Source organism: Sorex fumeus, unplaced genomic scaffold (assembly GCF_029834395.1).
Source record: "Sorex fumeus unplaced genomic scaffold, SorFum_2.1 ptg000178l, whole genome shotgun sequence".
Classification (NCBI taxonomy): Eukaryota; Metazoa; Chordata; class Mammalia; order Eulipotyphla; family Soricidae; genus Sorex; species Sorex fumeus.
Genome location: NW_026606235.1, coordinates 1,201,916 through 1,217,002, shown reverse-complemented (window position 1 = coordinate 1,217,002; position 15,087 = coordinate 1,201,916). Strand labels below are relative to the sequence as shown.

Below are 15,087 nucleotides of genomic sequence, written 5' to 3'. Positions count from 1 at the left end.
TTAAGGGTTCCATGTTCGGACAGTTCAGAGCCATGCAGGCCTCTGGCCAGGGCTGTGCCAGTGGCTGGAGCAGGGAAAGGAGGGGAGCTGCAGAGAAGAGATGAGGGGCTGGCCGGCCAGCCCAGGGAAGGTCCAAGGCACCAGGGCAGGGCGTGCAGTTGTTCCGCCTCCGTCAAGCACAGGGGTGTTCAGAGGGCCAGAGAAGAGGTCAGAACCCCGATCCCAGCCCCCGGGGGCAGTCTCAGCTCAGTGGCAGTTCTGACAGCTGGGGTGGCATGAAACCCCATTCACTCGGCAGCGGCAGCCTCCACTGGTGTCTCCTGGGCCCTAGACAGTGAGAAGAAATGGGCAGGGCAGCACGGTCAGGATCAGGGAAGCAGAGTGTCCACCCTGGGCACCCACCCTAGGCCCGCCAGGAGACCTCTGCCAACAGAGGGGCTCCATGCTCTCTCCGAATAAAGGAAGGTCAGGGATGAGCAGCTGCAGTGTGGACAGAGCTGACCCGCTCCACTGGGCCCACCAGGCTGGCCTCCTATACACGCAGGGTTCCATTGGTGGCTGGTCAGTTTGAGCAGGGCAGGGCAGGTGATCATAGAGGCTTTGCCTTTGCACTGCCAAAGCAGCCACGAGCTATGTGGAAAATAAATGCATCCACCGGTGCTCCCAACACGCCTTACTAAGGGCCACTACAATCTGGGTCCCCTGGAATCATCAGGAATGACCCCTGAGGGGCTGGAGTGACAGCACAGCGGGTAGGGTGTTTGCCTTGCATGCGGCTGACCGGGTTCGATTCCCATAGGTCCTCCAAGCACCGCCAGGAGTAATTCCTGAGTGCAGAGCCAGGAGTAAGCCCTGAGCATCGCAGGGAGTGACCCCCCCCCAAAAAAAAGGAATGACCCCTGAGCACAGCCAGGAGCAAGCCCTGAGCACAGCCAGGTGTGGCCCAAACGCCCACCACCAAAAAAAAAAAAAAAAAAAAATTCTTGACTGGGGCCAGGAGCCGGCAAGGTGGCACAGGGTTTGCATGCAGGAGACTGAGGCTCCATCCTCAGCACCACATGGTCCCCCAAGCACCGCCAGGTATACAGTCCCCAAACCAAACACGCGATGGTTCTCTCCTCACGAGCTGCAGAAGTACAGGTTGGGGGAGCGGGGAACAGGCTCCCCAACGCAGCCCAGCCCTCTGTTCTCACCTCGGGGCCCCAGCGCCGGCCCTTGGTGACCCAGCAGATCTCTGTGTGGCAAACAGTGCAGCGGATCCAGTCACAGCCGTCCTTCTTCTGCACCACGATCTGGCACTGTGGGCAGTGCATGGCCTCGCCCTGCTGCAGCATGGTCTGGAGCGGAGCAGAAGCTGGCCTGGGCGGGGGCCAGGCTGGGGCACCTGCCCAGCCAGCTCGACCCCTCGGGAGTGGCGGGATCGCTCCCCTCTGCCGCTCTGCCCAGGCCATGCTCGTCCTGCTGTTCACGGCCACTTCCCCCAAGCCCCATCGCCGGCCGGCCAGGAGGGACCATGACCGCCCGGCCCTGCCTCACCTTCAGCATTTCAGTCGTCTGCCGCGCAGCCACATCATTCTGGGCACGCAGGGCAAGGTCGTCCTGGTACTCCCTGCAGTTCATCTGCTCGTGGATGGCCTGCAGGGGGCAGCAGAACTCGAGGTGGGAAGGTTCCCCAAGGGGTGAGGAAGCCAGGAGCCAAGAGGGTCACGTATTGAACACATTTAGATGTCTTTCTAGGGGCTGGAGCGGGTAGGCACAAACAGGGCGTTTGCCTTGCACGGGGCCAACCCGGGTTCGATTCCCAGCATCCTATATGGTCCCCTGAGCACAGAGCCAGGAGTAACCCCTGTGCATCGCCAGGTGTGACGCCAAAAGCAAAAAAAAAAACAACTTTCTAAAACTTTTTGTTTTGGGGGCCACACCAGCCATGCTCAGGGGCTACTCCTGGCTCTTTTCTCAAGAATTGCTCCTGATGGTGCTCGAGGGATCATATGGGCCTGCAGTGTACAAGACAAACTCTGGCCCCAAAACTTTTTTTTTCCCCAATAAATTTACTGGGGCCAGAGTGATGGTATAGTGGGTAGGGCGCTTGCCTTGCACATAGCTGTTCTGGGTTTGATCCCTTGCAACCCATATGGTCTCCCAAGCACTTCCAGGAGTGATCCCTGCACAGAGTCAGGAGTAATTCCTGAACAGAGCTGTATGTGACCCCAAAACAAAACAAATTTAGAGAAATATGAGGGGAGAAAAAGATAAAGTAATACATGTGTAAGAGAACACGGGCTTCTCCAGAGTGGAAAAAAGCTGAGATGTTTGCAACCCATATACCATATACCCATTCTACAGAGGAGGGCGCTGAGGCCAAGGAAGGGAAGCCAAAACCATCACATAACAATATTTATCCTTTCTTTTTAATTCGAGCCACTCCCAGTAGGACCCCGGGGCAGCTCAGCAGTCGGGGCCTGATCTAAGTGGTACTAGAGAGCATGCAGTGTCCAGGGACCAAAGCCTGCATGCAAATCAAGTGCTCAGCCCACCGAGTGGTCTACAGCCCTGATCGGTTCATGGGTTTTTTTTCTTCTTTTTGGGTCACACCCTGTGATGCTCAGGGGTTACTCCTGGCTCTACACTCAGGAATAACTCCTGGCAGTGCTTGGGGGACCATATAGGATGCCAGGAATTGAACCTGGGTCAGCCGCATGCAAGGCAGATGCCCTACCCAGTGTACTATCGCTCTGGCCTCTCGTCCATGTTTAAAGGTGGGCAGGGAAATCCCTTCCCTCCTGTCTCCTGGCGGGTTCTCCTGGGGTTGCAAGTCTATGCATGAAGACTGGGCTGGCTGAGGCTGTGACCAGCTCAGCCACAGGCCTGCTGGAGACCAGCCTCTCTCAAGAAGAGAGGTAAGATGCTGGGGGCAGGGGTTGGGCCACAATACAGCATCATTCCAGAGCAGGGCTGACCGGCTGGGGCCAGCATGGGGACGGGTCTGTGATGGGAATTGGCACCCACGGGCCAGGGTAGGGCCCGGCAAGGCGGAGGCTGGATGTGCCGCCGGGAATGGGGCCAGGTTCAGTGCAGGGTCAGGCTCCCCCCGACGCGCAGCGGAGTCTCGGCAGTCAGGCTAGAGCTCCCCGTCCCGGGTCTCCACACCCACCTGGCACAGCAGGCAGTTGGTGTGGAAGCACACTGGGCAGGTGAACTCGTTGACGTCGTCCTCAAAGATGCACCAGCCCTTGCAGTCGGGGGTTTTGCAGTGGTAGCTGCAGGAACTGCGCTTCTCAGCGATGGAGACGCTCAGGTCCAGGAACCGCTGGTAGTCTTCGGGGCTCAGCAGCTGCCGCCACAGCACAGCGGTCATGAGTGCAGCCACCACAGCCACCAACCCGTGAACCTGCCCAAGCCACAGCCTCTTTCCTTCTTTCTCTTACTTCTGGGAGGGGGACATACCTCTCCCGCCCCTTAAACCCAGGGCCTCGCATGGGTTCTACCAGTTGACTACATCCCTAGCTCTGAAAACCTCATTTAAGAGGACGGGGGGGGGGGGGGGGGGGGTGCAGAGTGGGACTCGCTCACACCTAGCAGGTGTTGGGCCGAGGGGGGGGACCCCAGCAGCACTTAAGCGCCCGGTCGTTTTCATTCTCACTGACCCCCCAAGCACTGCAGCAGGGCATGCGGCCCCACACACCAACAAGCACGAGCAGCTGCTGGGTCACCCCAACTACCACCAAGGAAGGAGCAGGGGGAAAATAGAAACAACAAAAATCAGACGCCGAGAGTGGGTGGGACGGCTGCCCCAGCGGGAGTGTTTAATGGGGGCGATGTCCTAGGGTCAGTGCATTTGATACATTTGGTATATGTCAGTCCTCTTAAAACTGGCTGCCACAGGGGCCCGGGAGACGCTCAACAGGCTGGAGCAGAGACTGCACGCAGGAGAACCAGGTTTGGCCCCACATGTCCCCCCAGCATTGCAGGGAGGACCCCAATCCCCAATCACTGCACACATGTCGGGTGCACGCAAGCCCAGGGCTTCACCTTCTGGGCCTCTGACCTGAGGTTACCTGAGCCAGCTGACCCCAGAGACCCCACCTTTGTGCTTTTTGTTCTAGGGCCACATCCAGCAGTGATCACTCCTTGAAGGGTTTGGGGTGGGGATCAAACCCAGGCTGGCTTTATGGGGCTGTACTCCTCCCCCCGCCTCCAGAGCCCCACCGTAATTTTGTTTTAAGGGCCCATCCAGTGATGCTCAGGACTTACTCCCGGCTCGGTGCTCCGGGATCGTTCCTGGAGATCTCCGGGGACCATGTGGGATGCTGAGGATCGAACCCAGGTTGGCCGTGTGCGAGGCCAGTGCCCTCCTGCTCTACCATCTCTCTGGCCCCGGAGCCCCCACTGTAGAACACTTCACTATCCTCCCTTCACCGGCCACTTCTCCATACGCCTGTCCTACTCACTGCCCGGACCCCACGGTCCCCCGGCCAGCCCAGGGCCCTCCCTCAGGCCTTACCGCACGGCCAGCCCAGGGCCCTTCCTCAGGCCTTACCGCACGGATCTCTCTGTCCAGCAGCTTGCCCGAGCACGAGTAGGTATTGTCAATGAAGGGGCAGGAGACCTCCGCCTCCTGGCTGTTGCGGATGGTGCCCTGCAGACACTCCCTGGGGAGCAGTGGGGTGGGCTGGAGGTCAGGCCAAGCTGAGCCCCAGACCCTGCGCTGGTGAGACCCTGCCCCCCTCCCCTGGTAGGACCCGACCTCAGGAGCCTCTGTCTCTGAACCTCCTGCCACCCACCTCACTAGAGCCAGTCTACACCTCAGCCCACCCCAACTGCTCACGGTGCCCAGGTCCCTCGGGGGGGCTGCAGGCACCATCTCCTGAGCTCCCCGTGTCCATTCACAACACAGCCACCATGTCCTTCCCGTGACCTCTCACCCTGACTGTCCAGCGCAAGCCTGAACCCTCACATGCAGAAACCCAGTGACAGCCCCTACCCTACCCCCATCCATCCCTCCCTGTGCTCCCACAGACCCAGTCAGTTCAAGGGCTGTACCCCTCGGAGCTGCCCAGCCTTCTGGGTCATTAGCACCCGCCTCCCGCTCCAAGGGGCAATTCCACTGACCCTCCTGTTCGCTCCACCCACAGGTCTACAAGTCTCTGGCCAGGAGCTACCCAGAACGGGAGGAGCTTAAGGGAGGGGCAGGAGTTCCGGAGGAGGTGGGGGGCGGAGCTCCGGGAAAGGTGTGGGGGTCCGCGAGCTCAGGGGCGTGCTGGGGGGGGGGGTGCTCCACGGAGGCGGGGCAGCCCCAGGTCCCGCTCGCACCTGCAGAAGGCGTGCAGACACTCGCGCAGCACCACCGCCTCGCCGGGCGCCAGCGCCGCGTAGCACACGGGGCACTCGCTGGGCTCCGTGCTCAGCACCAGGCTCCGCTGGTCCAGCTGCACGTGCTGCAGGTAGTTCCCCTCCTGCTGCTGCTGCTTCCGCTGGGCAGACGGGGCGGGTCGCGGGGAGGGGCAGGAAGGGTCAGGCTCTCGGGGGGCGGGTGGGGCAGGAGGGGGGTAGGGCTGAGCACAGGTCTGGGGTGCCAAGAACCCCCAAATGGAATGGGGCTCTGGGCACTGGGCAGGAGCAGGAATCCTGCGGGAGGGGGTGGGGATGGGGCTGCCACCGCCACCAGGGTCAGGCCGGACAAGGCGTCGGGGGCCACATCCCTGGGGTCAGGGAAGGAAGGCAGAGAAGGATGCGGATGACTGTTGGGTGCAGAGCAGGGGCGAGGGGGTTAGGCTAGCAGACAGGCGGGGTCTGGCCAGGGTGGTAGAGGGGACCAGAAACGGGGCCTGGCCAATCCAGACAGAGAGAAGGCAACCCCCGGGGCTGAGTCGGGGTGGGCCACGGCAAGAAGAGATTTTGGGGTGGGGGGAGGGCCGGGAAGAGCAGAAGCCAGACCAGAGAGAGAGGAGTGGGGTGGCAGATGGGGGCACGGTCGGGGCCACCAGTAGTGCGGGGTCCCCCGTGGCACTGGAGGGGAGACACAGTGTAAGTCAGAGCAAGGGGGCAGAGTCTCAGCGACAGGAGGAGGAGCTCCTGGGGAGGGCGGGTCACAGTCAAGCGCGGCGGCGGCCAGCCGTGGTCAGCAGAGAGCAGCGACGGGGCGGGCAGGCGCCTCCCTCCTGGCCTAGGCCTCCTCCCCGGGCCAGTCCGCGGCTGCGCCCGCGGCGCCCACCTGCTGGTACTGGCGCAGCGCCTCCTCCTCGCCCGCCAGGCGCAGCCGCTCCTCCTCGTCGGGCTGGTGTGAGGCCGGGACCTGGTAGGCCTCGGGCCGGGCTCGGCAGCACATGGCACAGCCCGGCCGCGTGGGCTTGTTGATGAAGGTGCAGCCCGGGCACTGCCAGCCCACCTGGAGGCAGAGGGGCGGTGAGACGACAGGCGGGGGCGGTGGGTCCGGAGGGGCCCCCGCGGGGACGGATGCACGCGGGGGTCTTACCGGGGCAGGCTCGGGCGCCGGGTCCGGCTGAACGCGGGCCGGTTCCTGCACAGAGCCGGGCTTCGGGGGTGCCGCCGCCTCCAGGGGGCCCCGCGACTGCAGCGTGAGGTCCTTAAAGCCCAGATCTGGGAAGGGACCGAAGGTGAGGGTGGTCCCCGCCTTGTCCTTGTCCACGCCCTGCCCAGGTACCCTCAGCCCAGCCCTGACCCCTCCACCCCCACCTCCCCTCCTGACAGGCCTCCACTGGGTCCTGCCAGTGTCCAGGGCCTGGCTAAGTCCCGACTCCCTCCAAGCTGGATCCTGTGTCTGCGCCACAGACAGCTCATGGGGCTGCATGCGTGGCTCAGGGTTTGCCCCCTGCTCTACATGGCCCTCTGGCAGGGCAGTGACCCCCGACCATCACTGGGTGTGGCCCAGAAACCCAAAATAGGACCCCAGGGAGCCTAAGCAAGGTAGGGAGCTTGCCTTACACACAGCCAACCCCAGCACCCATGTGGTCCCCTGAGCCCCCCCAGGAGTGCCCCCCGAGTGCAGAACCAGGACTAAACCCGAGCCTTGTTGGGCGTGGTCCAAAAACAAACCTCAAAAAAAAAACAAAAATAGGATCTCAAGATCTAGAGGACACAAGGCAGGGTTTGAACCCACCCACAGCAAACAACGCGAAAAAAGAAAAAGGAACTCAAGTCTCTAAGGGCCTGTCAGGGCAGACAGGACCCAAAGGCTCTGGGGGCCTGTGACGGGCTCTGCTATAACACCGTGAGGGCCGGGAGCACCCCGACAAGAGCTAATAACTGGGCGTTGCACCAGACCCGGCGGTGCTCACGATACTATGTGAGGGACAGGGGCTGGTTTTATATGCATATAAATGTTGATTATATAAGTATATAATTATATGTAAAATAAAATTATAATTTATATGCATGTAAATCTGATTTATATGCATATAGCTTGTATACATTTTTATATCCATATAAAATTTTTTACCCTGAACTGTTTTGAGAGTAATTTGCAAGCATGATGTCCCACTCATAAACGAGTATATCTATTTCCTTAAAAATTGGGGGCCATTTTATTACATTACTTCATACAGCTATCACATTTAGGAAATTGAAACTATTAGGTCTTGGGGCAGAAGAGATAGTAGCAATGTCTGTCTGCTGTCCTCCTGTTGTTCATCGATTTGCTCGAGTGGGCACCAGTAACATCTCCATTGTGAGACTTTTTGTTACTGTTTTTGGCATATTGAATACGCCATGGGGAGCTTGCCAGGCTCTGCCATGCCGGCGGGATACTCTCGGTAGTTTACTGGGCTCTCCGAAAGGGACGGACGGAGGAACTGAACCTGGGTTGACCACGTGCAAGGCAAACGCCCTACCTGCTGTGCTATGGCTCCAGCCCTGCCATTGCTCCAGCCCAGAAGAGATAGTACAGTGGATTAATGTATTTGCCTTACACACGGCTAACCCAAGTTTGATCCCTGGGTTGCCCACATACCCGCCAGCGGTGATGCCTGAGCAGAGTCAGGAGTGAACCCTGAGCACCAATTGGTATGATCAAAAAAAAAAAAAGTTCAAATTTTAGACAAATTCTCAGTGTTTCCTCAAGTGAGCATAACCACCTCCCTGGGGTCACTAGAAGGATCCCAGGGGGTACAGTAGCCTTGAGTGCAACTGTAAGGGAAACTTTTCTGTTAGCTTTTTCATTTTTTGTTTGAGGGCCACACCCAGCAGTGCTCAGGGACCACTCCCAGTGGGCTTGGGGGACCATATGGGAATCCGGGGATTGAACCCAGGTAATCTGCATGCAAGGTAAGCGCCTACCCACAGTACTATCACTCTGACCCTGCTTATTGGCTTTAAAGAAGGTAGATCTCCAGGAGGCAACAGATGATTTGAGGTGGCTTTTTTTTTTTTGAATGGGGGTGGCAGTCCACTTTGGGGCCGGTGTCCTCACTGCCTTGATCAGGCCATCAGGTACTGGTTTCGAGAACTAAGCGCAGAGACAGGAAGAGCGTGTGCAGCATCTCCCCAGCTCACAAACTGACCCGGCTCCTGGCTCCCGCTGTTCTGCAAAGGCTTCCCTATGCCTTGTCATGCCTGGCAATGCCCTCTGGTGGCCGACCTGACCGCGTGCCCAGGGACTCAGAGGGTTTGTCCCACTGCCTCGGATGCGAGGTCGGAGCGGTCCTCACCCGCTAGCATGCGCAGCTGCCGCTCCCGCTGCAGTTCCTGGGGGTTGAGGGAGGTGTTGCGGGCCGACAGCAGGTAGAGGTAGGCGCTGTCCCCATTCTGCCGCACCCCGTGGGAGCGCAGGGTCTCCTGGTCGCGGGCCAGCCGCTGGCCAATCACCCACTGCTGCAGCGTTGGCGGGAAGCCGTAGTCCAGGAAGACCTGTCCGGGCACAGAGAGAGGGCGCGAGGAGAGGGGGCATGGGGCAGGGGGCCGCCGGGGCGGAGAGAGGACGCGGGGCGGGGGCAGAGAGGAAGGGCCTCACTCACCATGTCCTTGAGGGAGGCCACGGTCATGTCAGGGCGCACCGTGAGCCAGATGGTGACGGTGTACATCTGGGCGTCCTCCACGCTCACCCACAGCCTGCGAGGAGGGCAGGGGCTGGGACACGCATGCGTGCACGCGCCTAACCCCACACCCCCCAGTCTAGGGCCCGGGTTCTCCCTCAGTCCTACACCACCCCACTCAGCGCGCCCAGGGGCTGTACCCTGCTCTAGGAGTAAAGTCCACTCCCCATCCCCAGGGGGCACACCAGGAAAGGGGGGAAAGGAGGGAAGGGAAGGGTGGGAGACCCCGTGTGGTTTCTTAAGGAAAAAAAACAATTCTAAAATGCACCAATAAAATCACGGAAATCTGAAACAGTATAAGGAGATTTTTAGAGGAATTATTGATTTTTTTTTTTGGTGAGATCCCTGTATGGAGATGACTTTTTTAAAGGCCTGTCAAAGTATTTACAAAGAAAATGCACCAAATATTTTTCTTAAAATTGTCTAGAAAAATACCCTCAAATTTACTCAAGGCAAATTTTTTTTTTCAATTTTTTGTTTTGTTTTTGGCCACACCCTGGGCGGTGCTCAGGAGTCACTCCTGGTTCTGCACTCAGGAATTACTCCTCGTGGTGCTTGGGGGACCATATGGGATGCCAGGGATTGAACCTGGGTCAGCTGCATACAAGGCAAGGGCCCTACCCGCTGTACTATCACTCTGGCCCAAGGTTAATGATTTTAATAGACACAGCACTTGATGATATTCAGGAAAATACGGAAATGTAAAACTCCAAAAGAATACAAGGCACAATTGCTGGGCCTAATGCAGACTGGAAGAAAATTAAACAGAAAGTAAAAGAAATTCCTTTTGGTTTATTTGGTTTATTTTTTTTCAAGTTTGGTTATGAGGCCACACCCAGCAGTGGTCTACTGTTGGTTCTGAGGCCAAGGGCCGTCTCCAAGATCCACGGAGAGTCTCTTCACCCCAAAAGGAACTACATTTTTTTTTAATTTTTGCTTTTTGGGTCACACCTGGCGATGCGCAGGGGTTACTCCTGGCTCGGCACTCAGGAATTACCCCTGGCGGTGCTCAGGGGACCACATGGGATGCCGGGAATAGAACCCGGGTCAGCTGCGTGCAAGGCAAATGCCCTACCCGCTGTGCTATCACTCCAGCCCCAGGAACTACATCTTAAACCCCAAAACATCCTTCAAGCCAGGGAGTCAGGAAAAGTGGGAGATGATTGTGTTAAGTTCCAATTTTTCTTACCAAGAAGTCTGCAGGTCTTTATATTTTTTGTTTGCTTGGATTTTGGAGTCACACCCTTGAGACTTTGGAGTCACACCCTGCAGTGCTCAGGGATTACTCCTGGCTCAGTGCTCAGGGGGCCAGATAGTACAATGGATAGGGAGTTTGCCTTGCATGAGGCCAACCCAGATTCAATCCCTGGCATCCTGTAAGGTTCTCCCAAGCACCACTAGAAGTGATTCCTGAGTGCAGAGCCAGGATTAGCCCTGAGCATTTCTGGATGTGCCCTCCAAAACAACAACGGAAAAGAAAACATAGGGAGAAATCTGAATAATCTTGGAGCTGGCGAAATAGTACAGCAGGTAAGGTCTATATCCTTGGCCAACCCAGGTTTGATTCCCAGCAACACATACAGCCTCCATGTGGCCCAAAAAACAGAAGTGGCAGGTGTGAGGCCGAGTTCTGGCCCTAGCACAGGAGGGGAAAAAAAAAAAACGACATAAGACAAAGAAAACAAAAAAAGATGTTGCTGCAACTGTGAAACTGGAAGCTTTCATAGACAGCTGGGTAGGGTGGAAATAATCATGAAGCAGTTCTGAAAAAATAATCTGGCAGTTCCTGGAAATGTTAAGCATATGTTACCATCTGCTTTTGGTAACCTATAACCTACTCCATTCCTAGTTCCATAATCAGGCAACTCCCAAGCACCATCAGCGAGGCCTGTCTCCAGCACCACAGGCGCTGGTACTGAACCACGCAGCCTGGCTGGCCACGGATCACTGGGTGGGGCCCCCTGAGCCCCCTAAGAGCTGGAGAAATCCCTCCCTCTCCAAAATAAATGAGTGCATTAAAAAGAATGACCGTTCTCGGGCTGGAAATACTGGGCTAAATGGTAAAGCACAAACTTTGCATGTATCAGGGCCTGGGTTTCATCCCCTGCACCTCAAAAAAAAAAATTCCCCGAGAATTCCTATTGCATAGGCAAGAATCCACTGGGCCTCTGGGTTTTGGGGGGGCCCTATGTTCCGGGCAGCCAGCTGGCCTCACCTGATGTCCTGAGTCGGGAGAACTTCCGGCTTGAGCTGCACCGTCAGAGGCACCCGCTGCTCGGCCAGCCACATGGCACAGCCCATGGCCGCCTGCTCGTCCCCTCCAGCCACCGCTCGGGCGAGCCGCAGGGCCATCTCCTCAGCTGAAACCCAGCACAGGGGGTGTTTCTCAGAAGCTGGGGTGGAGCGGGCGAGGGACAACGTGAAGTTCCTTTCTGGCTCCCTAATGAACTCCTATACAGCCGTCAGCACCCAGTTTAAAAGCTCCTTTTCTCTGGGAAGCCTCTATCACACACTCTCTCCCCCTAGCTTGACGCCCCTCCTTGTCCAGGCTTTTCCTTTATACACTCAGGGCTCCCCCATACTTCCATCCACTTACCTGCTAAGCTTTTATTGAGTTCAGACTGTGTCCCAGTCCCTGTCTCAGAAATTGGGCTTGAGCAGTAAATCAATGCACAGAGTCCCTTGCCTCAAGCCCAGCCCAGCCCAGCCCACCCCACCCCACTTGGGAAGAGAGAAAGTGAGCAAAATGGAGAGAAAAAAAATTAGACTGTGATCCATCCCATCAAGAAATTCAGGGAAGGCCTACAAGTGGAGGCAATACTGAAGCTGAGACGTGTCAAGACCCAGGCGAGAGCGAGTGTTCCAGGCGGAAGGGAGCACAGGGGCCAGAAAGGCTTGCATTAGAGGAAGTCAGGGAGAGGGCGCCAAGAACCCAAGTGCATGCTTGGGATGTGGGAACCCCAGGGTTCAATCCCCTGGGACCATATGGTTCCTGAGCAGAGTCACATATAGCACCATGAGCACTACCGGGGTGACTCCCCCCAAAAAGGGGAGGGAAGTAAAAGAAAAAAAAGGAAAGCAGGAAAGGAAGGAAGGAAAGAAGGAAGGAGGGAGAAGGGAAGAAGGGAGGAAGGGAGGGAGGGAGGGAGGGAGGGAGGGAGGGAGGGAGGGAGGGAGGAAGGAAGGAAGGAAGGGAGGGAGGGAGGGAGGGAGGGAGGGAGGGAGAAACTAAAATAGAACAGAAAGAAGCATCCTGAACAGTGGAGGTCTGAGAACTCAGTGGGACCCTGCCCTCCACCCATGAGCTCTGACTTGGTTCTAAGCACGAAGGGGGCACAAGGTGGGGTCCAACCAGCGCTCTGACATGACCTCACTAATGTTCCACTAAGCTCCTGGGAGGGTAAAAAAGGGAGGCGACCTCGGCCTCCCCGCCCGCCAGCCTGGAGGTGGGGTATCATCCTTTTCCAGCCCTGACCCCACCTTCTCCCAGAGGAGGAGAATGAATGAATGAATGAATACAAGAATGAATACAAGACTCCTGGGACTGAAAGCAAAGGAAAGCCCCCCAGCAAGGAAACGCTGGGACCGAGGCAGAAAGGCACTAACCCCTCCCCCCCCCAGGACCGCGCACTTTTCGCACCGGACAGTCACCCGCCCCGCCGCCGCGGTCACCTCGCAGCACGCACCTTTCTTGGTCTTCTCGTCCATCCGGCTCCCATCCCCTCCCCCCGGACAGGGGCCGCAGCTCGGAGAAACGCTCCTCTGGGGTCACCTGGGAAGGGACGGCGACCCCGGGGAGCTCAGCCCGAGCCCGCTGCGCGCCGGGGTGTCCACGGGCAGCAGCCGGGGCATCACACGCGAGGGCAGCGGGACGAGCACCAGCCCCCGACAAGTGGGTGGACGCGCGGGGGAGCCGAGGCCAGCCCGCAAAGGGCTACGGAAGAAACGGGACGGGGCCCGGAGAGCCGCCCCACGGGCCCCCCGCGCGGGGCAGTGCCCGAACGCCGCGGTCCCGGCCCCTCCGCCTCTTACCCGCAGCCCCGGTCAGTGCCCAGAGGGGAGCGGTTGGGGACGGAGAAAGTGAAAGTGGCCGCCCCGGAAGTGGGCAAGCTTGTCGCCGGATACTGCGCCCGCCCCCACGACCCATCAGGCCCAGGCGATCCCGCACCGCCCTGGGGTCGCGGCGGACCCGGGGGCACCCCACCTCAAATGCCCGCAGCAAGCTGACCTGGATTCCTCGACCCTCCAGCACGAGCCCGGCGCCGAGCCGCGGGACTTAGAAGGAGAGTGGGCGGGCACTGGCAGGGATTGGGCGAGGATTGGTCCGCTGTGAGGAGGACTGGGCGGGGATTGGCCCGCGTTGGGGCGGGGAGTGGGCGGGGATTGGTCCGCATTGAGGAGAACTGGGGAGAATTGGTTCCCGGTGAGGAGGACTGGGAGGGGATTGGTCCGTGTACGGGGGAGTGGGTGGGCGTTGATACGCGTTTGGGAGAGTGGGCGGGGATTAGTCTGCGTGGTGGCGGGGACTTGGCGGGGATTGGTCCGCGCTCGGGAGAGTGGGCGGGGATTGGTCCGCGTTGGGGCGGAGCCTACCCGTGCTTGCCTAGGCGGAGGAAAGGTCGCGCTGTTTATGACCTATCCGAGGCCACTCGAGCAGATTTGATTCTGAACGCCACCTTAGCTCTTTAACTATATCGAATCTGCTGCTTAGAACCTTTTTGCTTTTTCAAGTTTTCAGGGAATTAATTTTTTTAATCCATATTTTGAATTTTTAATTTAGGTTATTGTATTTTTAGAAGTTCCACTAGGTGTCGATGTACCTGTTTATCTGTTGAATTTTGGGCCCCAAAATTCACTTGGCGGTTGTCGGAGGCTGCTCACAGCTTGTTGTTCAGGGGTGGCTCCTGGCGGTGTGGGAGGACTGCTCCAACCAGGCCTGTATGCAGAGCATGCACTCCAACCCTCCCAGCCTCTATTGCACTTGATATGATTTCCTATACTTTGGCAGTATTTTCAAGGGTTTTTTGTTTGTTTTGGTTTTGGGTTTTTTTTTTTGGACCACACCTGGGGGTGCACAGAACTGACTCCTGGCTCTGCACTCAAGGATCATACCGGGCAGGGCTCAAGAAACAAAATGGGGTGCCAGGGATGGACCAGTGTCAGATGGACCAGGGTTAGCTGCCTGCACACCTACCAGCTGTACTATCTCTCCAGCCCTCATTTTTTAAAAATTTTTATTACACATATGCCTTTTTTGTATTATAATCTAGCACAGCGGGTAGGGCATTTGCCTTGCATGCGGCCGCCCTGGGTTCAATTCCTCCGTCTGTCCCTCTTGGAGAGCCTGGCAAGCTACCGAGAGTATCCCACCCACATGGTAGAACCTGGCAAGCTCCCCGTGGCATATTCGATATGCCAAAAACAGTAACAAGAAGTCTCACAATGGAGACGTTACTGGTGCCCACACAAGCAAATCAATGAACAACGGGATGACGGTGCTACAGTGCTAGTCTGTATCTGACAATATTGCTTCTGAAGTTTCAGTGTGTTTCTGCTGGCCTCTATTGGTGTTGCCTTCTTTTCTTCTTGCTGACCTGCCAATTTATGACCTCCCTTCAGATCTAAGGTCACCTGCACAAATCTGTACTTGGGAGACAAACATATTCTTTGGGAGGAGGTCACTCAGAGATCCGTGGGGGTTACTCTGTGCTCTGTGCTTCTGAGTCAATCCCAGTGATGCCAGGGATCAAACCCAGCCCTCTGTATGCTATATCTGTCCCCGATATATTCTCTCTTATGTTCTAGTCTTAGCTTTGACTATTCCAGGCATTCTCCTTGGTTATCTCTCAGGCCAGTGAGCACAGCATTTCATCCAGGGTTTAGAAATGCATTCTACCATCTGTGTGGACCTGGTCTCAGTTTCCCTTTCTGTACAGTAGTGCTCATGGTGGTCCTTGAGAATCTGTACACATTACCACTCCAATTTGTGTGTTAAAACACTGACCTTGGGGAAAGATAGTATAGGGGCTATGTCACT

At 57.4% G+C, this 15,087-nt stretch overlaps 2 protein-coding genes across 2 annotated transcripts in view; both read right to left on the bottom strand.

Moving 5' to 3' along the window:
* Nucleotides 1–15,087, bottom strand: part of SOX12 (SRY-box transcription factor 12) — a 280,268-nt gene that overhangs the window by 196,658 nt on the left and 68,523 nt on the right. The window lies entirely within an intron of this gene.
* RBCK1 (RANBP2-type and C3HC4-type zinc finger containing 1) lies at nt 2–13,318 on the bottom strand. Its single transcript, XM_056107870.1, has 13 exons — nt 13,255–13,318; nt 12,737–12,822; nt 11,266–11,410; nt 8,973–9,066; nt 8,667–8,865; nt 6,476–6,600; nt 6,215–6,388; nt 5,314–5,474; nt 4,541–4,652; nt 3,155–3,334; nt 1,537–1,635; nt 1,194–1,337; nt 2–327 (listed from the first exon to the last, which is right to left on the bottom strand). Exons 2-13 carry the CDS (start codon nt 12,756–12,758, stop codon nt 247–249), a joined length of 1,536 nt encoding a protein of 511 aa, XP_055963845.1. The 5' UTR covers nt 12,759–12,822; nt 13,255–13,318; the 3' UTR covers nt 2–246.

Coding starts and splice junctions, on each gene's coding strand:
- RBCK1 (XM_056107870.1), bottom strand. CDS start 12,758: ATGGACGAGAAGACCAAGAAAG. Junction 9,067..11,265: donor CTCCCGACTCAGGACATCAG/GTGAGGCCAGCT, acceptor CCCTCCTCGCAG/GCTGTGGGTGAGCGTGGAGG. Junction 5,475..6,214: donor CGCTGCGCCAGTACCAGCAG/GTGGGCGCCGCG, acceptor CCGTCTGCCCAG/CGGAAGCAGCAGCAGCAGGA.